Here is a 26393-nt window from a genome sequence, read left to right as displayed (position 1 = left end):
GGAGGCAGCAGGGAAGCAGAAGCACCTTGGGAAGCTGTGTATTCTTTTCCAGGATGTTGCTGCCACCTTTTGTTCCCTGGGACAGCTCCACATTTTTATGTCAGATATTCCTACTTGTAGGGGACAAAGTGAGACTCCTCCTGCTGTTGTGTTGAGTGGCTAAGCCTGGGTGTTGGCAGGGTGGTGCCTTGGTGCTGCCTCTTGTCACAGGGCTGCTGGCAGTGGCAGAGAGGTTGTAACTGTGTGAAAGTGCTGAGTATCTTACTATGGGTACACAAGGCTGGGAATAAATTTCCACTCAGAAGAAAAAAACATTTAGTAAAAAACCTGTGGGTCCATTTGTAGAGAGGACTTGCACATTTCTGCTGCAGAATTCTCCTTCCCAGTATCCTTAGATAAAAGCATAACTTTGGGGGAGTAAATGCAGACTCACAGGGAATTCTGCTGCTCATTTTTTGCTAGCTCTGACTTGTGTCACTCTCTGCCCAGAAATGAGACATGTGGGAATGGGACACCTTTGCCTGCAAGGCACAGAGAGCCAGGAGCTCCCCTCTGGATTTCAGAAAAGCTCTCCTGGACACCCACAATCCCCTGTTTAACTGTTCTTTCTTTGGGGCCTTTGGGGCCAGCCTTCAGTGGAGGGTGTGGAGCTGTGCTGGCCTGGGCAGAGGTGGTGCTGCCATTCCATGCCATTCCTTAGACCTGTTATCCACAGGGACTGCTGGTGTGTGGACCTGGGAGAACCCTTTTATTCATTGCTGAGCTCTGAAATTGGGATGGAACCAAGAGGTTCTGGAGACTGGAAAAGTCCAGCTGGCTTCTGGAGGAATGGAGCTTTCTTTTCTCCTTGTCTGCTCTGTGGAAAAGGCCATGAGGATTTTCCTGTTTTCACTTAAGGGCACAGCTGTACTTTTTGTGTCCAAAATTGAAGGACTTAGTGCATGGAAGTGTCATCCTGGCTTGGACTTACAAAATCCTGAAGGAAAGGGACACTGAAGAAATCCCCTTCAGCAGAGGGGTGTGCTCAGAACCTGCAGGCCCTGGAGTCTTTCCTTGCCTTCCTCTTGTGCTGCTGGTTATTTTTGTTCTGTTAAAAATCAGTCTGAACACTTTGGGAAGTCCAGGAAAGAGTAAGTTGAGATTGCCTTTTGCTTCATTTGTGTTAGGCTTTGAAGATCCCAAAAAATGGGAGGTGGCTGGTAAGGATCCAGGCAATGGCTCAGTGGTTGGAGAAGGGGGCTGGGGGCCAAGGAAGAATTTCACTGGTCTCAGGTCAGAGCCTGTTTAGGAAATAAAAATTAGAAGGATGGAGATGTTTGAGTCTGAACTTTTTTTTTTTACATATTTTTCCCCCTGGCTTTGATTTTTGAAATGTTTGATCTGTGCTCAGGTGTGCTCAGTGATCTCCTGTCAAGTAGGCAGTGCCAAATAAAGAAGGAACTTCATCTTTTTTGCATGTTCAAAGCAGTGTGTGGTTTTGAAGGCTCACAACAACCCCCAGTGCTGCAGCTCTGTCATCTGGCAGTGCTGCTTGTTGTGAGGGAGTTCGTATTAGAAAGAGTGGGGATTCCCAAAAAAAAACCCCCAAATCCCCAGAGTTTGCAGCAGTGCAGAGCAGGCAGTAGAGTAAAACCAGTCTGCTCATGCCTGTCTGAAACTCTGCTGAGCCCAATTTTGTATTTAGAATACAAACTTCAAGTAGTCTCGTGCATTTCAGAGCTCTGGGCATGGGGGAAGGCTGGCACTGCCTGTGTGTGGTGCTGCCATCCCTCCTGGGGCTGTGGAGTGTTTAACCCTTGCTGCACAGCTGGATCTGGAGCTGAAGCTCGTGCTGTACAGGCTGTGTTTGTTCCCCAGTTAAAGCTCACCCCACTGAGGGCTTTGCCATTTTCCCCCAAGAACTCTCCCTGCTGCACTGAGGTGGTGCCATTACTGCATTCCCTGAAGATTTGGTGGCAGACTCCTTTTGGGAACTACACTTTGTACATTCCCTGAGGAGCCCCATGCTTTACAGGAAGATTTCTCTTTCATTTCCCACTTCAGGCCTGGGCTCAGCTCAGAAACTTTTGGATGGCTGATCTCCACTGCAGGAGGAATTTTCCTTTCCAGCTCTCTGCTCCCTGGCTCTCCCACCCCCTCCTGTAAATGTAACCCCTGTGTTGCTGATTCCTGCATTAACTTCCTGCTTTCAGCTGAATTCCTCAGGGTACAGTTCATTTCACTAATCCTGTCTCCATCAGCACAATGACCTTTGCTATCAAATCATTTCTGCAGGGTGGAGGGGGTTGTGTTCATTTGCAGGCCTGGTTGAACTCAATATTTATCTGAATATTAAAGTTGCTTTTGACTAGATTGTCTTTTCTGCTGTTTCAGGTGTTAATGGAGTGAAGGGTTGCCCATCCTGTAGGTAATTGTTGCAGGGCTTTATATTTAATTGTCCTACTGATGGTTAATCGTAACTTTTCTTTGAATGAGAAGATTTTGAGTGGCTTTTCCCACTATTTCAATGCAGTTGCTTGCCCTTGGGGCACCTTGGCTGTTTTTCTCAGTGCTTTCTCCTTTCCCTTGTAGCTACATTGAGAAGTTCACAGATTTCCTCCGGCTCTTTGTGAGCGTCCACCTGCGAAGGATCGAATCCTACTCCCAGTTCCCCGTGGTTGAATTCCTGGCCCTGTTGTTCAAATACACTTTTCATCAGGTACAACCCCACATCCTCATTTTTTCCAGTCTGTTCTGTTGTCCAGGGCCAGCTTGTTTGCCCCAGCTAACCCAAAAAAAGGGAATTTACCTGGTCTTACAGTACTTCCCAGTGGTGCTGGGGATTTGGAGATGGCTGCATGTGCTCTTGGATTTAGATGTCACAGGTGGTTACCCTGCAACAGCAACTTGTCTGATGTTTAACTTTGCTTCTGCTTTAATTTTTTTTCTAGTCCTTGGAATGGACAATGTGTGGAAAATCTCTCAGACTTGCTTGGTTTGTGTTTGGGGATTTTGTTCTTTGTCCTCAATCTGTGGCTTTTAGTTTTTGTATTAAACCCCCCAAGCCCAGTGGCCTTAGGTTGGTTTTACCTTGCTGTAGAAGCTGTCAGTGCAACTCAGCCCCATTTACACAGGAACAATGACAAGGAAACAGCTTCATAATATCACAGAATCATGGAATGATTTGGGTTGGAAAGGACCTTAAAACCCATCCAGTGCCACCCCTGCCACGGCAGGGACACCTCCCACTGTCCCAGGCTGCTCCAAGCCCCATCCAGCCTGGCCTTGGGCACTGCCAGGGATCCAGGGGCAGCCCCAGCTGCTCTGGGCACCCTGTGCCAGGGCCTGCCCACCCTCACAGGGAGCAATTCCTTCCCAATATCCCATCCAGCCCTGCCCCCTCTCAGTGGGAGCCATTCCCTGTGTCCTGTCCCTCCATCCCTTGTCCCCAGTCCCTCTCCAGCTCTCCTGGAGCCCCTTCAGGCAGTGGAGTGCTGGAAACTGGTGTAGGCAGCCATGAGATGGGTTAGCACTGAGGCCAGCCTTGTAATTCCTGGGTTCCTGCCCTTGTACAAAAGCTCTTGTTCATCTTTGGACAGCTCTGAATCTCTCCAGTGACATCCTAGAACTGTTTCAGTAAGGCAGGAAGCTCTTCCCATGGATTGAAGTGGATGTTTACTCCTGCTTTCACTCTGTGAAATCCATCTTGCCATAGCTTGTGGTACTCATTGGGAATTTTGGTGTCTTTCAGCCTACACACGAAGGTTACTTTTCTTGCTTGGACATCTGGACACTCTTCTTGGACTATCTGACCAGCAAAATCAAAAGCCGCCTGGCAGACAAGGAAGCAGTGCTCAACAGGTGAGGGCTGGGGGCTGCCAGGGTGGCACAGCCTGGAATCATGGCATGGGCTGGGGTGAGGGACCTTAAAACCCATCCCATTCCACCCCTGCCATTTCAGGGGCACCTCCCACTGTCCCAGGCTGCTCCAAACCCCATCAAGCCGGGCCTGAGACACTTCCAGGGATCCAGGGGCAGCCACAGCTACTCTGGGCACCCTGTGCCAGGGCCTGCCCACCCTTGCAGGGAAGGATTTTTTCCTCCAGCAGCAAGGAGACTTTGTGATCACCATGGAAGAGCTGTGAGAAATAAGCTACTGCTTACAGCAGCCTCCTGTGTGGTTGAGTCCTTTCTTTTTCTAAAATCATGAAGTATAAAAAGCATAAACCTCAGTGTTTCACACTCATTCAGAAGAACTCAGGCTGAGCAGGTTTGGGTAGACAAACTGGCACTTACATATGTTGTGTGTGAACCTTGCAGGCAGAGGAAGGAAGCTTTGTAGTCTAAAATAGAACTGGAGCACATTTTAGCACAAATTAGAGGAGGAAACTACAACATAAGTTGCTTACTTAGTGTTCACACAGCTCATACAACTAATTAATGAATTAGGAAACAAATTTTATTTAATTAGGATTTCAAATTTCCTCTTTAAATAGAGGATGTGTTTCTGAGAAATACAGATGAGACTGGTACTCAAAAGTTGCACTTGTTTATTACTGTGTGTATTAGTTACAGCAGTGGTTGGCAGCTCTTCCTTGGCAGATGCTGACCCTGAAAGGGGTGGGTTTTCTTTGAGAAGAGTCTCTTTGCTGCCACTTTAAAAATCTGGTGAATATCCTGGTGAGTTGTTTGGGTTTTTGAGGTTTAAAAGCACCATGGTTTGTGCCATGTTTAGTTCTGCTGAGTGCAGAAGGAAGATTCTTTCCCTTGAGCACCCTGAATAGCAGCAGTTGGTTTTGTAAAGCCAGCCTGGCATCATAACCACAAGAAAAGTGGAACTGCTGTAGAGCAGACAGCTCCTCCTTTCAGCATGGGAGCTGTGGGGTTTGAATTTCTCAAGAAGTAGATTTTGGGTTGGAGCTTCATGATTTGCTCCTGTACCTGCCTAACGTGCATGTCGTGCATGTTGTCTTGGTGTCACCCAGCTTGTGATGGAGAAAATGGTAACAAAAAGCTGTCTCTGGATCTGTCAGACTACAAAATCCTAAATAAAGCTCGGGAGTGCTTGGGGCTGTGCTGTCTGTTCTCAGTGGCAGCTCTGACATCTCCATGTCCCTGCACACCCTGAGCCGTGGGAACCCTGAGCTGGGCAGTCTGGGAGTGGTGACACCACAGGGCCACTGAGGACATTTCCTGTTCTGTGCTTCAGAAACTTTGCATTTTGTACACAGTGCCACTTTCAACACTGCAGAAGTTGCCAAATGCAAGGTTACACCACCTTGCCCAGAGCTTAGCACTGCCTGGCTGGTGGCACAGCTGACTGTCACATCTGACACTTGGCTGCGTCATGCTCTGCGTCTGTTTCTCTTTTTTTAAGGCCTGTTTTTCCAACCTGATTTACCCTAGAAAAAAAAAAGGATTTTTTTTAATGAGACCCCAGCTGTTTTGAGAAGGAGGTTTTTCAAGGAAAACTCAGACTAACCCTGCTTGAAATCCCTGAAGTTTGGTGTTGTGGCACCAGGAGTGGTTGTGTCCTCTGCTGGGTTTGAGCTTGGCATTGTTTCTGTTGGCTCTCTGGTGTGCTCTGTCCGAGCTCCCTGGCTCCCAGAGGTGCAGGGACATTTCAGTGACATGTTAGAGTGCAAGCAGAAAAGGGGCTGCCTTTGTTTCAGGGGAGAAGGGCCTGAATTTCAGTGTGGGAAGGAGACAGCAGCACAGAGAGGCTCAAGGCAGCAACAACTGCTCTGGTTTCTCTGTTCCTCATTCAGTCCCCAGAGCAGAGCAGCAGAGGCTGCTGAGGACAGCCCAGGCTGCAAGAGGCTCTTGGTGCCTCCTGTTTGTGGACACCTGGTGTTGTTCCTGGCAAGCTGCTCCTGCTTTTCCTGTTTTGAACTCTGGGGCTGTTTCTACTGCTGACAATCCTCCCTTTCCCTTCCAGAGGCAGAGGGATAGTGGGTATTGCCAAGGCTGTTTCCTTACAGCTACTTGTGACCTGAAATGAGCTGATACCTTGAATTCCAGGAGCTGCTTGGTGTAACTGTCCTGTTTCAGATTTCCCTTGCTGGAAGGGTTTTACCAGCTGTGTGTGTGTCTCCCTGGTGGCTGCAGGTACGAAGATGCCTTGGTTCTGTTGCTGACAGAGGTGCTGAACCGGATCCAGTTCAGGTATAACCAGGCACAGCTGGAGGAGCTGGATGACGAGACCCTGGATGATGATGTAAGCTGGACAGGACAGGGCCACCTGTGAGCCCCTGCACTGCTGCCACCTGGAGTGGCTTTTCCAGAGCTTGTATTCTGGAGTATGGGCTAAACAGCAGCTTCTCCCCTCCATTCTCTGGGGGGATTGAGCTGTAAAACAGCTTCAGATGCTTTTCACCAAAAATCACACTGGAGATGTAACCTTTGGGTTTAACTTGGTTCTTATTGGGGGAAAAATTGAGATCCTTGTGTTCTGATTGTCAGAGGTGTTAGATATCCATGTCTAGACACCTTTGGAATTTAAAGTGTTTAATTAGTTTGGAATTAATTTGCTGGTCGCTTGGGAATTTAAATGCTAAAATATCTCCAAAGCAAAAGCTTGAAGCTGTGTCTTGTTGGGGCTTGTGTTTAAGCTTATTCCTCCTAAGTTGGTATTGATAAAAATCACCTTGGAGCTGATAAATGTCAAAGTGGAGTGGTGGCCAAAGTGGGTGGGGCCAGAGCCCTGGGAGGGCAGGTCAGCTGTCACAGGAGGGTAGGTGAAGGAGCAGAGAGAATTTTATCAGAAATGGCATCAGACAGATTTTTAAATTCTGGGGTGTTGAGGGCTGGTCGCATCACAGCCTCTGAGCTTGATAACAGCACCATTTCATAAGCAAAGTAAATTATTTTCTGGATTCATTTGACACTTGTGTCATCTGGATAATTAGCTGTCATACCCCTGTAAAGACCATGTTGGTATTTGGATGCCTTTCCATGGTGACAATAATGTCACAAATAAGGGTATAAATTACCTAGAGCAGTCCTGATGAAGTTGTTCCTGTGCTTCCAAAACAGGGTGGCAAATAATGATACTTGCAAAACTTCAAACTTTTGGTATGAAACTTGAAAAGGGTTTTGGTTCATTATTTAAGGACTAAATGAAGTCAGGACAGGGTGCTGTTGATTCTGTTGTTTATGTTGCTGTGTGTGTTTGTTATTCCATTTTTCCCTTCTCATATTAATGGCAGGTTTGAGCTATGATGGTAACAGGCAGCTTCTTTCTCAGTCACCTGTGTAGCTGAGCATGGAAAGATTCTTTTACTGTTAAAATAATTGTTTAATTCACCTTTAAATTTAATTTAATTGTTTAATTCACCTATCAAGTTCTTGCCACTCTTTTCCCTCCCTTCTCCTGCACCGTCTCCCCGTTTTTATCAATTCTGTATAAAAACAGAACAAATTCTATATGAAAATAAGCACCAGTGGAGTGTGCAAGTTACAATTCTCTAAGGTGCTGTTTTGGGGGGGATTTCTCCCTCCTGTGCCTCCCTTCCCAGGGGAACACAGAGCTTTAGGGACCCTGGGCTCACCCCATGTCCTTCTGTTTGCAGCAGCAGACGGAGTGGCAGCGGTACTTGCGCCAGAGCTTGGAAGTGGTGGCCAAAGTCATGGAGCTCCTGCCAACTCACGCCTTCTCCACACTCGTAAGTCCTGCCCCAGGCCAAAGTGCCACGTGGAATCAGCACCAACTGCTGTAGATTTTTTTTGACAGATGTCTCAGTGCCAAAAAAAAAAAAAAAAAAAAAAAGACAAGTTCGGGGTTGGATGCAAAACTTGGCAAGGGGAGATTTGAAATTAAAGAGAAGGAATTGTTTCTTTGGCTTTGTTGCATTTCTTGGTGTGTTTTGAAGAGAGTGGTTCAGTGTCTAAGTCCAGCTTGGAGGACACTCTTAAGGAATTCTCACATTCAAAGTGTACACATTTGGCAGCAGCCCCTCTGGGCTGTTTATCTTGGCCTTTATCTCGGAGGCAGGGCTGTGAATTGGGCAGATAAGTGTCATTATTAGGGCTTTAAAGAGAGTGGAATCTTTATTTTAATTAAAGGCTAGATAAAATGCTGGAGAGAGGCCTTGGACTATTGGGAAGCAGATCTGATCTGGATAAGTGCTTCTCTTCAGCTGCTGTCAGTACCTTTGGTGGTGTCAAAGTTGTCTGGGTTTGTAGCATCCTACAAATTTTGAGGAGGAGGTCTTGAGGATGGAAGTGTGGCCCAGAATTCAGAGCAGTCCAGGTGGGGTTTTGCTGGGTGAGGAGAAGAGGAAATAACAGCAGTGGGATCTCAGCAAGTGCATTAATCCTGCTGGGAACACTGCACACCTCGACCTCAGAACTGTATTCCCAAGAGGAAGAGAAAACTGGGCTGCTGCAGAGGCAGAAGCTGCCTGACCTGAAGTGCCTTTGCAGTTGCTGTTTTTCTTGAAGCAGGGAAGCAGAAGCCTGTCACTAGAAGGAGGGAACAAAGCAGGGTTTGCTGTGCAGCCTTGCCGTGAGTCAGCGGGAGGCACCAGGGAGCAGAGCAGTGTTCCAGGGAGCAGATGGATCAGATGGAGCAGAGCATGTGGCTCCCTTGGAGTAACACATCCACATGAGGAAGGCTCTGTGGTTTTTTAAACTCCCCTCAGGCAGTTATGCAAAGACACTCCACTGTTAATTAGGCACAGCATGTTGGTAGGGAGTTCTTTCCTGAGCCCTGCATTGTTCCTTCTGGGGGACTGGGGAATGTGGGAGGTTCTCCAGCAGTTCCCAGTGCTTTTCTCAGTGGCTGCAGGGCTGGTGGGTGCAGGGTTTTAGCAGTGGCAAATAATTAAAGCAGTGGACAGCAGCTGCCATGACTCCATCCCATGCTGGGCAAGGAAAGGCTGCAGCTCCTTCTGCTGGTGGGCAAGAGAACTTCCATGGAACCAACCACCAATTTCAGCCATTTTCCCCAACAGAAATTAAATAGAGCTGTGCCAGGCTGGAAGGGTTGAGAAAGATTCTTCAGCTGAAGTATGAGCAGGAGCTGGCATGTCTGCTGTCACTGCTGAGTGATGGAGCTGGGCTGACACTCTCCTCCCACACTGGGCTGCATGAGGACTGTGGTGTTTATTCCTTTGGCTGTTTTCCCCATGGAATTTCACTGCTGCAGCCTGCAGCTTGCTGGCAGAATGCTGCACTGCTTCCCTTCTGTACCCTGGTAGAGGCACTGAACTCAACTTTCTGGTTGCATAATATTTTGGGAGATTTTTAAGGATCACCTTTTGAGAAGGTGATACTTGCAGGTGAGGTAGGTGAGCACAGGCCTCCTGCACCTCAGACTCTGCCAATCCTCTGCTCCTTGGCCTGGGTTGTGCCTCCAGCTGTGTATTCCTGGTTCTGTGCCCTCACTTGCACTGTCAGACCATTATCTTGTCAGGCTGATTGCTGGGGTTAGAGGCAAAGGAGAGCTGCCACAGGGATGTGCCTTCAGGGGAGTGATCTTTGTTTTCCTGACAGCTGTCAGGACCTGGGAAGTTGTGGGATACAGGATCAGCCCAGAGCCCATCCTGCCCTTCTTCCAAATGTCTGTCTGAAGGCACTGGGGGGAAATGAGAGCACTCTGCTCTGGCAGAGCAATCAGTCATTGGGTGTTACTGTCTGCCAAGGATCACAATCAGCTCCTCTCTCTTTCAGTTTCCCGTTCTGCAGGATAACCTGGAAGTGTACCTGGGGCTCCAGCAGTTTGTGGTCACGTCAGGAACAGGTAATAGCCACCCTCTTAACACTGTGCTCCTCCCTCTTTCATCACTGCAAAACCACTCCAGACCTGCTTTGGTGTTGTTTTTTCTGTATTCACTTGATCCAAACCTGTGTGGTGTCTCATGGCTCAGTAGTTAAACTCCAGCAGCAGACAGAAATCTCATAATATGATTTATTCTTGGCTTGGTTCTTCCCTTGGTCTGGTACTTGAAATGAAGATCCCAGAGGCATTAAGAGCTGGTTGTGCTGCCCCAAATACTACAGCTCCTTCCTGAGAAACAAAGGAAGCAGCAGTGGTGAGATCTGCCTGAGGGCAGGCTGTAGTTTAAGGTAATGCTGGAATTCCGTGGTGTGACCAGGAAAGGAATCTGTCACATCTCCAATACTGCTGGACATGACTGTTGTATTTGTATAGCCAGTGCTAGAAAAAATATTCCCAATTTTAGGATCATTTCAGCCCTAGGATAAGCAATGTGTGGGGGTTTAGTGCTGTGGCACCAGCCTGTGTTAGAAGCTGTCCTGGGGGCTGGATCAGCAGCAGCAGCTTGGATGCAGCTCTGGATTGAGCCCTGGGTGGTGGCACAGAATCCCAGAGTGGGTTTGGAAGGGACCAGAGTGAGCCTCTGATCCAGCTTCCCTGCTCATCCCAGAGCACATGGCACAGGATTGTGTGTTTGTATTGATGGCACAACACGGAGAGGTTGCTGCTGAAAGCTTGATACAGTCAGTGGAAAGAAAATATGATTTTCTTCAAAAGGTGGTGTTGCAGAACATATTTGCTTTTTTAGTAGAAGCTCTGGAATGTTTGAGCCCAGGTGTCCACACCTGAGCTGCAGCAGGAGGATTGTGTGGGGCTGGAAAACCTCATTAGCAGATTGTTTCTTGTACCTGAGAAACATGGAAGTGCACAACACACCTCACATCAGAAGTGAAGTCACAAATTCTCTGTCCCAAATCTGCTGCTGGATCACTGGAACTGCAGCCAGCAGAGGGAGTGTGGAAAACCACCTTCTCCATGTGTAAAACCACCTTCTCCACGTGGAAAACCACCTTCTCCACGTGGAAAACCACCTTCTCCACATGGAAAACCACCTTCTCCACGTGGAAAACCACTTTCTCCAGAGCAGGGAATGCTCCTGATGGCAGGAGAAAACAGAAAGGCTCCTGTTTGTGTAGGAATTAATACAGAAGGAAATAAAGGTGTAAAAGGCTGAAATAGTCATTTACATCTTTATCAGCCCTTGAAGTGTTGTCAGAAGAGCTGAGCTCCCTTTCCAGGCTCGAGTGCTGCCATCTGACCTGTGACCCAGAGCTACTTTCCCAGTGAAATTAGACCAAACTTGGCATTTCCTGTCACTTTGTCACCAGGTTTCCCATCCCAGGAGCAGCAGGGATCAATCCCAGAGCCGTGGGGCTCTCCCCTTGCGCGAGCAGGAATTTGCAGCTCTGGGGGCAGCCCTTAGAGAAACTCAGCTTTGTGGCTGTGTTGCTGATGGGCTGTGGTGTCCCTGCAGGTCACAGGCTGAACATCACAGCAGAGAATGACTGCAGGAGGCTGCACTGCTCGCTGAGGGACCTGAGCTCGCTGCTGCAGGCCGTGGGCCGCCTGGCCGAGTACTTCACCGGGGACGTGTTCGCCGCCAGGTTCAACGACGCGCTCACCGTGGTGGAGAGGTGGGTGCAGCTGTGCCTGTAAGGGATGGGATTGGGACCAGACTAAGAAGGGTTTATTGCTTAGAGAACATCATCTCAGAGGCCATGAGGTTTATAAGGCAGCAAGCAGTTGGCCGTAGTCTAAGATGGTCCCAAGTTCCTTGTGATAAACTCTAGAAGGTTTATAACTTTCTAATCCAGTGGACAGTTGCCTGTCTCGGTTTGGAAAGACAGGTGTCTGCTAAAGAAGGCAGGAGCCTCCCCTGAAATGGAGAATGTAAACCCTCCCCACTCCTCTAAATTGCTATAAATTTTAAATTAAGGGGCTCTCAGGCAAAAAATATGGGAGCAGAAAATAACAGTTCTTTAATAGGGAAGAAAATAAAATTATAAAATAAATAATGCAGTACACTAGAACAACACTGACAAAGTCAGAACTCAACCTGACTCCCTGCTGGTCAGGGTGTGGTTGCAGCCCAATTGGAATTGTGGCTGCAGCCCTCCTGCAGTGTCAGGGGTGGTTCTGTTGGAGCAGGGAACCTGTAGAAGGGTGCAGTCTTCCTCTGAAGATCCAGTGGAAGAGGCAGCTGCTGTTGCTCTGGGAAATCCAGTGGAGAAGCCATGCTGGTATTCCAGAATCTCCAGATTATATCTGGGTAGCAATGCTTGGCTCCTCCCTCTGGGCTCACATCTCCCAATGGGATGCTGTAGTTCATATCAGCCATGCAGTGACATTCAGTGGCCTGTTATCAGCAGGTGTCCCCTCCCGGGGGAGGAGTGATTGTGGAAGAGATAAAGAAAAACTGCCCACTTGACAAAAGACAACTGCCATACAGATGGTAATAGAATAGGTCTTGCCTTGCAACCTGGAACATGGTCACAGAGTGTGTTTGTCTTTTCTGATCTGTTACCTTTACTTCTTTCTACTGCAGTGTATCCACATTATCAATGTGGATACTTTTGCCCAATAAGGTCTGAATACATGTACACACAAATATTGTGGTGTTGTGGGTCCCAGGACGAGGTGAGAGATGAGAATTTGACTCCATGCTCTCAGAAGACTGATTTATTATTTTATATTATAGTAAAAGAAAATGATAATACTCAAACTATACTAAAGCAAGAGAAAGGGTACATCAGAAGGCTAAAACAAGAATGATAATAAAAACCCGTGACAGACTCAGAGAGTCCGACACAGCTGGCTGTGATTGGTCATTAAATTAAAACAATTCACCTGCTGGGTATACAATTCTCCAAATCAGCAAAACAGGGAGAAGCTGAGGCTTCCCAGCTTCCCAGGAGAAGAAATCCTGGCGAAGGGATTTTTCATAAAATACCACGGTGACAGTGAGGTTTATAAGGCAGCAAGCAGTTGGCCATATCTAAGATGGACCCGGGTTCTTTGTTGCAAGACAGTTTATAACTTCCTAATCCAATGGACAGTCACAGAGTGTGTTTGGCTTTTCTGACCTGTCACCTTTACTTCTTTCTACTGCAGTGTGTCCACATTATCAATGTTGATACTTTTGCCCAGTAAGGTCTGAATCCATGGACACACATATGTCTCTGTTATAACATCTAAACTCTCAGCTTATTCTATACAATCACATTACTACATTACTATACTATAAAACCTTTCATGATCTTATCTAATACAGTTTCTTACTTACTTAAGGCATATTCCTACAGCTATAGAAACATAAAGTTTATTATTTTTCTGTTCAATGTCTGTGTACCTTGCTTTCATATCAGTCTTGACTTCTTCTAAGGCTCTCTTAAATCAAACTCTCTTGAGTCTGTGAAGATTTTTACCTTTCCAATTCCCACATGCAGCCACTGCCACTTTGCAGGCACAGGGACAAACAGGGCTTCCTTCTGCCTCCCCCTGGCCTGAGGAGGTGGAGGTGTAAGGAGTTGGATGGGCAGAATGTGAATTGTGAAGTGTGTGCTGGGCTGAGCCCCTGGTGTGGGCTGCAGGGGTTGGGGTTTTGCCCCTGGCCCTCTGCTCAGGTGAGCTCCCAGCTGCAGAGCTGCCTCCAGCCCTGGGGCCCAGCACAGGATGGATGTGGAGATGCTGGAGATGGTCCAGAGGAGGCCACAGTGCTGCTCCACGGGCTGGATACCCTCTGGAGCCAGGCTGAGAGAAGTGGGATTGGTTCAGACTGGAAAAGAAACAGCTCAGGGGTGATCTGATTACCCCTTCCAGTTCTGAAGGAGCCATCATGGGGAGAGACCATTTACAAGGGCCTGGAGTGCCAGGATGGGGGGCATGGCTTCCCACTGCCAGAGGGCAGGGATGGATGGGATGGATGGGATATTGGGAAGGAATTGCTCCCTGGCAGGGTGGGCAGGCCCTGGCACAGGGTGCCCAGAGCAGCTGGGGCTGCCCCTGGATCCCTGGCAGTGCCCAAGGCCAGGCTGGATGGGGCTTGGAGCAGCCTGGGACAGTGGCAGGTGTCCCTGCCATGGCAGGGGGTGGAATGAGGTAAACTCAGTCACTTGAAAGCATTGAGGGACTTGTGTTCCAGCATCTGCATTTGTGAGGCAATGAAATAACACATAGAGTTTGATTAGAATTGTGTCCTTCAAAACTAAATCACCAAAACCTCCTGTGATGGTTGGACTTTGTGATCTTCAAGGTCTTTTCCAACCTTGATGATCCCATGATTCTTCTCTTAAATGAAAAGACCTGTGAAAGCTGAAGGGGCAGATGTTTTATTCTTCCTCTCCAAGATACTTAATTAGCACACAGTTACAAATGGCAAAATTTCAGGCCTTTACACAGGTTCTGTGTTTTCATTTCTGTGCAGGAGCATCTGGCTTGTTCCATTTTACCCCAAGCAGTGGGCTCTGAATTATTTTAAGCTAAATGGTGAAAATGTCATTTGTGTATTAGCTATATATTGACCCAGACTGAGAAGAGCTGCACTAGCTCAGGTGCTGGAGCAGATTTGTACAATCCTTTTGCACTGCCATGTGTGTTTGCACCTCCAGGTTGGTGAAAGTGACGTTGTATGGATCCCAGATCAAACTGTACAACATCGAAACTGCCGTTCCCTCCGTGCTGAAACCTGACCTCATCGATGTGTGAGTGGGGCTGCACCCAAACTGGGCACTCACATGGTGGGCAAGGCTTGGAGCTGCTGCTCAGACCCCTCCTTGGCAGATCTCTGGGAAACAGCCTCCCCAGCTCTTGGCAGCTCCCCAGGAAAGCACCTTTTTCATCTGATAAAAGTCAAGGCTGCTGCCAAGATTTTGGACCAGTGTTTGCTCTAATGGAAGAACCCAGGTCGTTTAAGGGAAAACGTGTTTTTGCTGAGAAGGAAAAATGCCCCTTAAATCAGCTCTGAGAGCAAACTGGGATTGTGCCCTGTGCTGGTGGCTGTAAAAGCAGGGTAATTAATGAAGGAATAAGTGTTGCAACAGTGGTATTTTAAAGAAATGGATCCACTGTGTAATGTGTAGGTTATTTATAAATCCAGCTGATGGATTTTTTGCTACCAAAGTCAGATCTGTGGCTCAGGTAAAAGAGGTTTTTCCCACTTAAGGGTTTCAAATCCTTGTCTTCCAAGACAAACATAACCCTTGCAGCTGTGCAATCCATTTCTGGGAGAAACAACTGCCTGCCATCCAGGCACTGCCATTCAGTGGGAAATCTTGGTGCTGCTGGTCACAGATCACCTCCCTCTGTGGCAGACTTGTAGGGACCCTCCCTTGCTGAGGCCATGCACACAAACCTGTTCTCTGCCAGCTGGAGCTCTGTGAGCAGAATTTGAGGTTTGAGCACTTGTTCTGGTTTGTAATTGCCTCTTCAGCAGCTCCTTGAAGACCCCCTCTAGTTTTTACCATATCACTGTATAACTAATGGGATTTCTGCTATTAGTCCCAAATTAATGGCACTGAAATTTGTGGAGGTGATGTTGTTGAAATGGTTTTTCTGGTTTACAATAACTGGGGAGGTGTTTTCCATGATCTGTCAACAAGGATTCACCCTTTTCCCTCTCCCTGAAGAAACCTGTGATCCATTTTTTCATGCTTGCTTGAGAAAGCAGTACTGTCCCACATTTGGGGGCCACCTCTCTGAAATTGAGGGACACCCTGACCCAACCCTCACCTGACAGGAGTGTGATTCTCAGCTGTGGTTACAGCCAGGTACCTGTTGGGGATAACTTGGCTTTATCAATTCCCACCTTTGCCTTGGTGGGTCAGGAACCAAAACCAAAACAGAGTAAGGATTTTTTACAAACCCTGCTGCCAGATTTGTCTGAAACACCACTCCTGTGTCCTGTTACACTGCTGACTGTGTCCCCTGGTGTCCCCAGGCACGCCCAGTCCCTGGCAGCCCTGCAGGCCTACGCTCACTGGCTGGCCCAGTTCTACAGCGAGGTGCACCGGCAGAACCCCGAGCAGTTCATCTCCCTGGTGTCCACAGCACTGGAGGCCATCACCCCCCTCATCAGCTCCAAGGTACTGCCCCCCTGGGGGCTGGGGGCTGCACTCTGCTCAGCTGGGGTGGGCTGGGAGCTGGGCTGTGTCCCAGAGCCATGGGAAGTGTCCTGACAACACTACAGGTTAGGCTAATACGAGCATAAGCAACTTAAAGGCTTTTAAACTCAGTCTGATGATTTTATGGCTTGAAAGCAGGGAACTCTCTCTCTCTCTCCCTCTCTCTCTCCCCCTCTCTCATAGTATTAAGGCAACTCAGCTATGCTCTGGTTGACAAATAAATCATAGAATTATTTAGGAAAAGGTCTCTAAGATCAAATCCACCGGTACTGCCAAGGCCACCACTAAAAATGCCACATCCACACAGCTCTTAAATCCCTCCAGGGATGGGGACTCCACGCTACCTTGAGCACCCCATGCCTGACCACCCTTTCCATGAAGAACTTTTTCCAAAATCCGATCTAAACCTTCCCTGGCACGTTTCTTCTCATCCTGTCCCTGTTCCCTGGGAGCAGAGCCTGCACCCCCCCAGGTCCTGGCAGCTCAGTGAGCTGACCCTGGCTGTGTGTGCTGGTGGAACTGAGCACCCCTGTCTGTCTCAGGTGCAGGAGAAGCTGCTGCTGTCTGCGTGCCACCTGCTGGTGTCCCTGGCCACCACGGTGCGCCCGGTGTTCCTGATCAGCATCCCGGCCGTGCAGAAGGTGTTCAACAGGATCACTGACACCTCTGCCCAGCGCCTCCCCGACAAGGTCAGTTGGCCCAGAGCTGTCCCACGTGGAAACCAGGTGTCCTTGGGAAGATGTGCCTCAGGTGTTGAGGGATTGTCTCGGTTTGGAAAGACAGGAGTTTGCTAAGGAAGGCAGGAGCCTCCCCTGAAATGGAAAATGTAAATCCCCCCTGCACTTTTCTGAATTTCTGTAAATTTTAAATTAAGGGGCACTCAGGCAACAAAAATTATGGGAGCAGGGAATAACAGTTCTTTACTAGGGAAGAAAATAAAAAGATAAAATAAACAATGCAGTTAACTAAAACAGCACTGACAGAGTCAGAACACAACCTGACACCCTGCTGGTCAGGGTGTTGGCAGCAGTCCCATTGGAATTGTGGCTGCAGCCCTCCTGCAGTGTCAGGGGTGGTTCTGTTGGAGCAGGGATCCTGTAGAAAAGGTTCAGTCTTCCTCTGAAGATCCAGGGAAAGAAGAGGCAGCTGCTGTTGCTCTGGGGAATCCAGTGGAGAAGCCGTGCTGGTGTTCCAGAATCTCCAGATTATATCTGAGTAGGAATGCCTGGCTCCTCCCTCTGGGCTCACATCTCCCAATGGGATGCTGTAGTTCTTATCAGCCATGCAGTGACATTCAATGGCCTGTTATCAGCAGGTGTCTCCCTGGTTGTGGAAGAGATAAGGAAAACTGCCCACTGAACAGGAGACACCTGCCATACAGATGGTAATAGAATACAATTTGCTTGACAGTCTGGGACAGGGATACCTCAAAAATCAGCAACCATCTCTATATTGTGGATATCCACAAATTTCACTGATATTGTATGTAGTTAATGATCTATTTTGAGGAACAGCGCTCAGAAAAAACACAATTGCACCTCTTAGATCTGATTCTTTTCTCATTTGTTGACACCATCTCCAGTTCTCCATTGTCTTCACAGTACAGGCACATTGATTCTGACCTACACAAAGAGTTTTTTGTGAAACTAGAATATTTATATTGCAGAAGCAGTATAAATAATAAATAATATATTCCATTTATAGCACTGGAAAGCCACAGTGCTGAGTTATGGTTGTGTTGTGTGCTGGCAAGGAAGCACAAAGTGCTGCACAAGTGCAGAAGCTCAGCATGTAAACCAGACACGGAGTAATGAAAGTATAATCATCTTTGTTTTTATAAGGGCCAGAGATTTACTGCTGCAGGGAAGGGCTGACAGAGCTGGGAGCTGCTTCCAGGCCTTAAATCCTGGAGCTTTGCTTCTCTCTGTCTTTGCAGGGCTGGTAGTTTTCACTTGGGCTCGTGTTCTGCTGTTGAACAGTGAGCACCTCTGGTGTCTTGGACAGCCATAAAATATCACTTCACTCCAGGCTTGTGCTCTAGCAAAAGTTAACTTGGGAAAAAAGTCAAAACTTTGTCTCTTTGATTAATGTTGCCCAGAGAAGTTGTGGCTGCCCCATCCCTAGAAGTGTTCAAGGGTAGGCTGGACTTGGAGCAGCCTGGTCTGGTGGAAGGTGTCCCTGCCTGGGGCAGGGAGTTTGAAGTTTGTGACCTTTAAGGTCCCTTCAACCCAAACCATTCCATGATTCAATGATTTTGCTGTCAGTCCAACCCTGCTGCTGTCTGGGCTCTTGTGGGTGGCTGTCTGCTCCCACCTCTCATTGTGGGTACCAGGAGCTCAGGGCTGATACCCACCTGTGTGGATTTGGGAGCTGCAATCCATCCTCAGTGTCCAAGCAGCTCTGCAGAGCTCACCCCACACACCAGAGAATCACGCGATGAGCTTTTCCCTCCCTTCCCACCCAAGCCATTCCATGACTCTTCCCACCCAAACCAGTCTGTGGCTGTGATTGCTGTCCCTCCCAGGCCCAGGTGCTGGTGTGCAGGGCTCTGTCCAACGTGCTGCTGCTGCCCTGGCCCAACCTGCCTGAGAGTGAGCAGCAGTGGGCCGTGCGCTCCACCAACCACGCCAGCCTCGTGTCCGCCCTCACCAGGGACTACCGGCAGCTCAAGGCCACGGCCAGCCTGCCCCAGAGGAAGGTGCAGCTGGAGGACAGTAAGTACCAGTGTCCTGCTCACTCCTGCTGCACTGGGGAGTGTCATTAAGCTGATTTGACAGTGATTATTTTGGCTGAGAAATTGTTTCGTATACGAGGAGGGTATGGGTTGGGCTTTCTTTCTGTTTTTAGAGGCTTTTCTGCTCTGTAAAGGGCACTCTCATCCCAGGTCGCCTTTAAACTCTTCCATTAGAGTGCTGTCTTGCTAAGAAAGGTGGGATCAGGATTGGGATAAAAGTTTAAATAGTAAGGATTGCATTGGGAATACTGAACAGCCTCTTGTGTAGTATTGGAAATACTGGCTGGAAGCAGCACTAGCAAAGATCATGGTTGTAAAATGGGAAGGGGGAAAATAAGAATTTCTTCCTTGGGAATACTGGAGAGGGTTTGTTTATATAGGAGGAATGCAAGGAAACTCTTGGCAGGGGTGCAGGGAAACTGCTCTATAGGCTTTGGGCCTGGTTTGGGGTGATTTTGGCTTTTTTTCATTGAGGATCACTTTAGAAATCATTCTGAAATCTTCAGTGTTGCACGTCAGTTGTTTTAATTACTTTGTGTGTTAGCCTAATTTCTCTTCCTCTTACCTGTGAGCAGTTTTGGGACTTGCAAGAAACATCATTCCTCTTGTTTTGCAGCCAAAGTGATCATCCACCAGACACTGAGCGTTCTGGAAGACATTGTGGAAAGTGTCTCTGGAGAATCCACCAAGTCCCGGCAGATCTGTTATCAGTCGCTGCAAGAATCCGTGCAGGTCTCACTAGCCCTCTTCCCAGCTTTCATTCATCAGTCAGGTATAACCTCAGGCCAGGGGTCATGCTGTGAGTAGCTTTCTGAGCTCCTGGTGACACCCAGAGCAGCAGCACAGAGCTGTGGTGTGGGTGTGGAGTGTGTGGGTTTGCTGTGCTGGGAGAGCTGGGCTGAAGGGACATCCCTGCCAGCCAGGATCCAGGCAGAATTGTCACAGTTTCAAAGAGGAGCTGGTCCTGAGCACAAAAAAAAAGCTTTAAAATACCCTCTCTGGCTGTATTTGCCATTAAGAGGAATAGTTGTCATCAGATTGGGTCAAATCTTGTGGGATTTGGGGATTCTTTCCCTGGGATGGAACCAGGACTGTCACCTGGCAGCCTGCTGGCCAGCAGCTTGCATTTTGTGTCACATCAGGTGCTTCCTCCTGTTCCACTTGGAGCTGGGTGGGATTTTCTCAGTGGTGGGGGTTGAGGGGAGAAAAAAGCAGTGAAATGCAGAGGATTCAAGGCAGCAGCAAAGGTGCTGTGACTCCAGGGAGCTGTTGTCTTCAGAACAGCCTCTTCAATTGCAATTTATTGGCCATCAAAGGCTGTGTGATGAGGGGGGAGTTGAGCAGCTCCAGCTTGGTTATCCAGTCTTTACTGGGATGGATGGAGGATCAGCTGGGTGCTGATCAGCTCACTGCACCACCACGTGCTCACTTCTGAGGATAGAAGGGTCTTCTCAGTTCCTGCCAAAAACACAAGCTGGATTCTGTCTCCTCCACCCCGAGCTCTGTGGATGTTTTGGATTTCCTGGTGTTTCCTGTTAACCCTGTATGAGCAGTGAGCACTGGAGATGGGCCTGGAGCTGCCCCTGAGCTTTGTCCCAGCACTCTGAGCACACTCAGGCCTTGCTGGCAGGATTTGGGTTGTTCTGAGGGGTTGGGTGCTGCCTGTGCTGGTCATCCCTGGCAGGTTTTGGAAGGGGATGAACAGTCTTGAAGCCCTGTAGGAGCCAGCTGATAGTTTCAGTTTCTCAGACAACCCTGTTGGTAAATTCCCAAGAGTAAATGGGGTTCCCTGAACAGGAGGAGCAAACTTCAGACTTAAACATAAAACACTTATTGATGCACTTGGATGTTTCCTTAACATGTTCTTGTTGTTTTTCTCCTCTCTTAGATGTGACAGATGAGATGCTGAGCTTCTTCCTCATCCTGTTCCAAGGCCTGAGGGTGCAGATGGGAGTGCCTTTCACTGAGCAGATCATACAGACCTTCCTGAACATGTTCACCAGGTACTGCCAGCCCTGGTCACTTCTTTCTTACCCCTCAGGATGGTTCATCTGAGGAGCTGCTCAGCCAGCTGGTCCCTGTCCCTAAAGGGGGCTGTTTGCAGCCTTTGTGGCCAAACTTTTGTCACATCCCAGGGCTGAATCTGGGGAAAACACTTCCAAGTCTGGACAGACTCAGTTCCCATCAGTCACAGCTGCCATTGTGCAATCCCAGCTCTCCCACAGACTTCCTGGCTGTGTGGGTTGTTGAACTGGACTCTCACATTCCCTCTTAGCTCCTGCCCAAGGTCTGAGAGTGTCCCCTCACTCATCTTTTGCTGGGGAGGGGTGGTCTGTCAAACCTCAGTCACTACCTTCTGTGCCTTCATGTACTTGGCCAGTATTAAAGGAGCATTTTAGAGGCATCACCTGTTTTCCAGTAAAGCAGTGAGCCTTTGGATCCCTGGGAATGTTCCTAATGCCTGTTTGTGTCCCAGGGAGCAGCTGGCAGAGAGCATCCTGCACGAGGGCAGCACGGGCTGCCGGGTGGTGGAGAAGTTCCTGAAGATCCTGCAGGTGGTGGTGCAGGAGCCAGGCCAGGTGTTCAAACCCTTCCTGCCCAGTGTGATCTCCCTGTGCATGGAGCAGGTGTATCCCATCATTGCAGAGGTATTCAGCTCCCAGGGCAGGGCAGGGGAGGCATTGCTGGGGGGGTGGTGATGCCTTATGGAGCTGGAACAGAGGCTAGATGCAGTTCAGAGGAATAAAGTGGATATTTATTGAAGTGCCTTCAAAGGCCACACCCTGGCAGTACCAGAGCTCAGGTCCTCTCTGGGCATGGGAAGAGGTGGGAGCTGTCTGGGACTGCTTTTAAACTACTCAGAAGTCCAGGTCAGGATTTGGGGGTTCTGTGCCACAGCCTTTGGGTGGTTGGAATGGAGTTACCACCCCCCTGATACTGGGAGCTGGGAATGAGAGGGATCCCAGCTCCAGGCAGACAAAGGCTGGATGTGTTCCCTGCTCTGACAGTGAGGGAGGCAGAGGACATCCAGTGCCAGTGAGGTGTGTGGGGGGAGCAGCAGCTGGGACCTTGGGTGGCACAGTGAGTGCCTGCAGCATTCCCAGCTGGGCAGCTGCAGGTGTCTGCTGTGCCCAGCTCACTGCCACTGGGAGTCTCCAGCTCTCCATGGACCCATCCTCCACAGTCATGGCTCTGCCTGGGGGACTCCAAGACGGAAGCAAAAGATGTCACAAGAGCTCACATTTTTATAAGTTTGTCCATTTGCATACAGGAGTTAACTGTCCAATTAATAGCTTCAAATGATGAAGTTTCATCATCATTGCTTGCTTGCCCACCCTCCTCTTTTCACATTGTTTATGCTTTGGGCCTGAAGTTGGAAGAGATTGTCCTTGAGTCTCCAGCTAGAATAGGATTGTTTTGTCTTCACCACCCTGTGAAAAGATCCTAGTAACACTTAATATAAAGCTAAAAGCTGCACACTAAAACAGAACAGAAAATCTTAAACCCCAAGGTATCAGTGGCAGCAGTGAAGCTTTGAATTTCCAAGAGCTGCAAGTGTGGAAAGAAAACACCCTGGGGGGGAGCAGTCAGTGGGATTGGAAACAGAGTGGGTGGAGGATTTTGTCAGGGATTTCAAGAGAAGCTAAAATTAGGGAGGAGGTCAAAGCAGGAGGTACAACTCAGAGTCAGGGATGTGTTTTCAGCATGATCCCACAGCTGCTGGCTCTGGTGCTCCCTTCGAAGTGCTTTGATGCGTGGGTGGGACCCAGGGGTGGGTGGGACCCAGGGGTGGGTGGGATCCCAGCAGAGCTGCCTGCCCTGAGCTCTGTCCCCTCTCCTGGCAGCGCTCCTCCCCTGATGTGAAGGCAGAGCTGTTTGAGCTGCTGTTCCGGGTGCTGCACCACAACTGGAGGTACTTCTTCAAATCCAGTGTGCTGGCCAGTGTCCAGAGGGGAGTGGCAGAGGAGCAGATGGAGAATGAAGCCCAGTTCAGTGCCATCATGCAGGTAATTCACCTTTCCCACCAGTGCCCAGAACCTGTCCTGCAGGGGAGCACTAAACATGAGTCCAGTCATTCCCCCAGCCTGCCAAGGCCACCACTAAACATGTCCCCAAGTGCCACATCCACATGGCTTTTAAATCTCTGCAGGGATGGGGACTCCACCACTGCCCTGGGCAGCTGTGCCAGCACCTGACCATCCTTCCCATGAAGGAATTTTCCCAATATCCAACCTAAACCTCAGCTGGCACAGCCTGAGCTGTTCCCTCTCCTCCTGTCCCTGTTCCCTGGGAGCAGAGCCCGACCCCCCTGGCTGTCCCCTCCTGTCAGGGAGTTGTGCAGAGCCACAAGGTCCCCCCTGAGCCTCCTTTTCTCCAGGCTGAGCCCCTTCCCAGCTCCCTCAGCCCCTCCTGGTGCTCCAGCCCCTTTCCAGCTCTGTTCCCCTACCTGGACCCCCTCCAGCCTCTCAGTGTCTTTGTTCTTGTGAGGGTCCCACCTGGGCACATGTGGGTGATGGGTTTAGATGAGCTTGAGTGAGGTTTTGCCTCCCCAGACAGCTGAAAGTGAAGGCTGCTGAGGAGTGACCCAGCTGCTGAGCTCACAAGGCACAGAGCCATGCAGGCATGAGGAAGGAATGTTAATTTTTTTGCAAGCCTCATCCTGCAATAAAAATACATTACTGCCACTGATCCATTTAATTCTGGGTTTTGTGATTGGCACTGGGGAGAGCTGCCAGTGCTGGGAAGTTTTCCTGAGTGTCTTTTGTTTTTCATGGCTTGTTGAGTGCTGTACCACAAGCCCTGGTGGGGAAGGGTCAGGGGGTAACACCTGGCTTTGGCCTGGGAATAGAGAATCATGGAATGGTTTGGGTTGAAGGGACCTGAAAGCTCATCCCATTCCACCTCCTGCCATGTCCAGGGACACCTTTCACTGTCCCAGCCTGCTCCAAGCCCCATCCAACCTGGCCTTGGGCACTGCCAGGGATCCAGGGGCAGCCACAGCTTCTCTGGGCACCCTGTGCCAGGGCCTGCCCACCCTGCCAGGGAACAGTTCCTTCCCAATATCCCATCCAGCCCTGCCCTCTGGCAGTGGGAGCCATTCCCTGTGTCCTGTCCCTCCATCCCTTGTCCCCAGTCCCTCTCCAGCTCTCCTGGAGCCCCTTGAGGCCCTGGAAGGCAGGGACAGAATGCACAGAACCAACTCCAACCTCCTCAGGTTGGGATATTGGAGTGTTTAGGAATAACAGATTGTGTTCCATGTGTTACTTCAGTCAGAGCTGGCCAGATGAGTTCCCTTGCAATTCCTAGATCTCCTTAGTCTGTAGATGGGAGGACTTTGGGAGAGTTTCCCCCTGGTGGAATGCCTGGAGAAGCTGGGTCCCCTGTGATGCACACATGGAGAGGGAGCTCTTGCACTGACATAAACTGGGCCATGTTTCTCTCTGGCCTTCCCTTCTCCTGCCACCTTTTGGTGTCACTGAAGCCCAGGCTGGTTCCTGTGCAGGGCTGTCCAAGCATCTCTTCCACCTGTAGCTGTGTAACACTTCCAACCTCTCCTGAATGCCTCATTCTGGAAGGTGTTTATGTTATAATCTCAGTTCAGGCTGGCTGACAGTACTGCACTGCTTGGTTTTCTCCTTGGCTCTTGTTGCTCTGATACAAAACTCCCATTTCATGCTCTGTAAGTGTCCCACAGCCAGGGCTTTGTGTTGGGGATATTAATAGTTTCTATACTGATTTCCACCTGAGATCTAAGGCCAGAACTGGCTCAGTCTTGATGGGATCTGGGTCATTTTTGTCCATTTGACAATAAATGGGTCATGTGGGAGAATAAACTCTTCTGCTCACAATGCCTTGAAGAGGATCAGTTAAAATCCTGCTGTCTGTCTCTGTACAGAGCTGACCTCACCCACCTTCATGCCCTGTCCAGTGTTTTGGAGGTGTTCAGGGTGGAAAAGATGTTTGATGACACACTGTGCAGCCCTGCCAGGCCAGCTCAGTTTCCAGTAGGTTTTGTTCTGGGCTCTTCACTGCACAGGCTCCCAGGGCCTAAATCCTAAATCATCTCCAAATCCTAAATCAGAGCAGTGACACTGCTTGGGCTCCTGGCTGAGGCTGAGAGCCCCCCTGGGCTGTGTCCTGGTTTGTTCCCTGTGCTGTGGTGCCTTGGGTGACACCCCTGAGGAGCAGCCCTGCCCTCTCTGGCTGCCCAGGGAGCTGGGCTCAGCATCCCTGGCCCTCTCCAGTGCCAGCTTGGCCTGCCTGTTCTCAGTGGAGCCTGCTCTGCAGGGATATGCCCATGTTCCCACCAAAATGTCATCCCCGTGGATCTGCTGGCAGCACAGGTGATCTGAACTGCCTGTCTCTTGTGAGCTTGCTGCACTGAGGCTGCCAGGGGTTTGTCCTGGGGTCAGGGTGAGAATGCTGTTGTTTTTCCTGGCAGCTCTGATGTTTGTGGTGCTCTCCATGCCCTTCCTCCCTCTGTGCTTTGTTCCCAGGCGTTTGGCCAGTCTTTCCTGCAGCCTGACATTCACCTGTTCAAGCAGAACCTCTTCTACCTGGAGACACTGAACACCAAGCAGAAGCTGTACCACAAGGTGGGTCCTGCCTGGGCCTCTGCTCTCTGGGCATGGGAAGAGGTGGGAGCTGTCTGGGACTGCTTTTAAACTACTCAGAAGTCCAGGTCAGGATTTGGGGGTTCTGTGCCGCAGCCTTTGGGTGGTTGGAATGGAGTTACCACCCCCCTGATACTGGGAGCTGGGAATGAGAGGGATCCCAGCTCCAGGCAGACAAAGGCTGGATGTGTTCCCTGCTCTGACAGTGAGGGAGGCAGAGAACACCCAGTGCCAGTGAGGTGTGTGGGGGGAGCAGCAGCTGGGACCTTGGGTGGCACAGTGAGTGCCTGCAGCATTCCCAGCTGGGCAGCTGCAGGTGTCTGCTGTGCCCAGCTCACTGCCACTGGGAGTCTCCAGCTCTCCATGGACCCATCCTCCAGGCCCTGTGATCTCCCCTTAGCTGCTGCCATGGGGGATGAAATCTGGAATCCAGGGAATCTGGTCAGCCTGGGAAAGCAGAGCTTGCAGTTTCTCATCTGTGGTCACACCTGAAGGGCAGCCCTTTGTGTTCACAGGTGCCTGGGGCAGATTTCAGGCCTCTGGCCACATTCCCTGACTGCCTCTTGGGAACACTGTGCAGGGAACAGTTGGGAAGAGTTCCCAGCTGTGCAGGGAACACCTGGCTGGAATTGCAGTGGGACTTGATGCTTGTGGCTTTGCCAATGTTTAAAACTTGAGTCAGAGCATGGAATCATGGAATGGTTTGGGCTGGGTGGGATTGTAAAGTTGATTTATTTTTAACCCCCAGCCATGAGCAGGGACACCTTCCACCACCCCAGGCTGCTCCAAGCCCCAGTGTCCAACCTGGCCATGGGCAATGCCAGAGATCCAGGGGCAGCCACAGCTGCTCTGGGCACCCTGTGCCAGGGCCTGCCCACCCTCACAGGGAACAATTCCTTCCCAATCTCCCATCCAGCCCTGCCCTCTGGCAGTGGGAAGCCATTCCCTGTGTCCTGTCCCTCCATCCCTTGTCCCCAGTCCTTCTCCAGCTCTCCTGCAGCCCCTTGAGGCTCTGGAAGGGGCTCTGAGGTGTCCCTGAAGGCCCAAACCATGAGGTAAGTGTGTCTAAATTCAACATTAACTCTCAAGCTGATACTAATTGATCATATTTTGGCCATTTTTGATCTGGCTTGGCTTAGACAATCATCTCAGTGCTCCCCAGAGTGTGC

At 49.7% G+C, this 26393-nt stretch overlaps 1 protein-coding gene across 2 annotated transcripts in view; it reads left to right on the top strand.

The window, feature by feature from the left end:
- The window catches only part of XPO6 (exportin 6), a 63084-nt gene that overhangs the window by 33505 nt on the left and 3186 nt on the right, over positions 1–26393 (top strand). Inside the window, exons 8-22 of one of the 2 annotated variants that reach the window (XM_059861206.1) lie at positions 2572–2698; positions 3731–3840; positions 6088–6196; positions 7554–7643; positions 9652–9721; positions 11232–11391; positions 14365–14457; positions 15693–15837; positions 16419–16565; positions 18401–18590; positions 19227–19382; positions 20499–20613; positions 21087–21258; positions 22456–22617; positions 25108–25206. In XM_059861206.1, coding sequence (XP_059717189.1) covers positions 2572–2698; positions 3731–3840; positions 6088–6196; positions 7554–7643; positions 9652–9721; positions 11232–11391; positions 14365–14457; positions 15693–15837; positions 16419–16565; positions 18401–18590; positions 19227–19382; positions 20499–20613; positions 21087–21258; positions 22456–22617; positions 25108–25206 — 1945 coding nt within the window. Of the gene's footprint in view, positions 1–2571; positions 2699–3730; positions 3841–6087; positions 6197–7550; positions 7644–9651; positions 9722–11231; positions 11392–14364; positions 14458–15692; positions 15838–16418; positions 16566–18400; positions 18591–19226; positions 19383–20498; positions 20614–21086; positions 21259–22455; positions 22618–25107; positions 25207–26393 lie in introns of both variants that reach the window. The other variant, XM_059861205.1, reaches the window with a different exon arrangement.

Source organism: Haemorhous mexicanus, chromosome 17, assembly GCF_027477595.1.
Source record: "Haemorhous mexicanus isolate bHaeMex1 chromosome 17, bHaeMex1.pri, whole genome shotgun sequence".
Taxonomy (NCBI): Eukaryota; Metazoa; Chordata; class Aves; order Passeriformes; family Fringillidae; genus Haemorhous; species Haemorhous mexicanus.
This window is presented reverse-complemented; position numbering and strand designations above follow the sequence as displayed.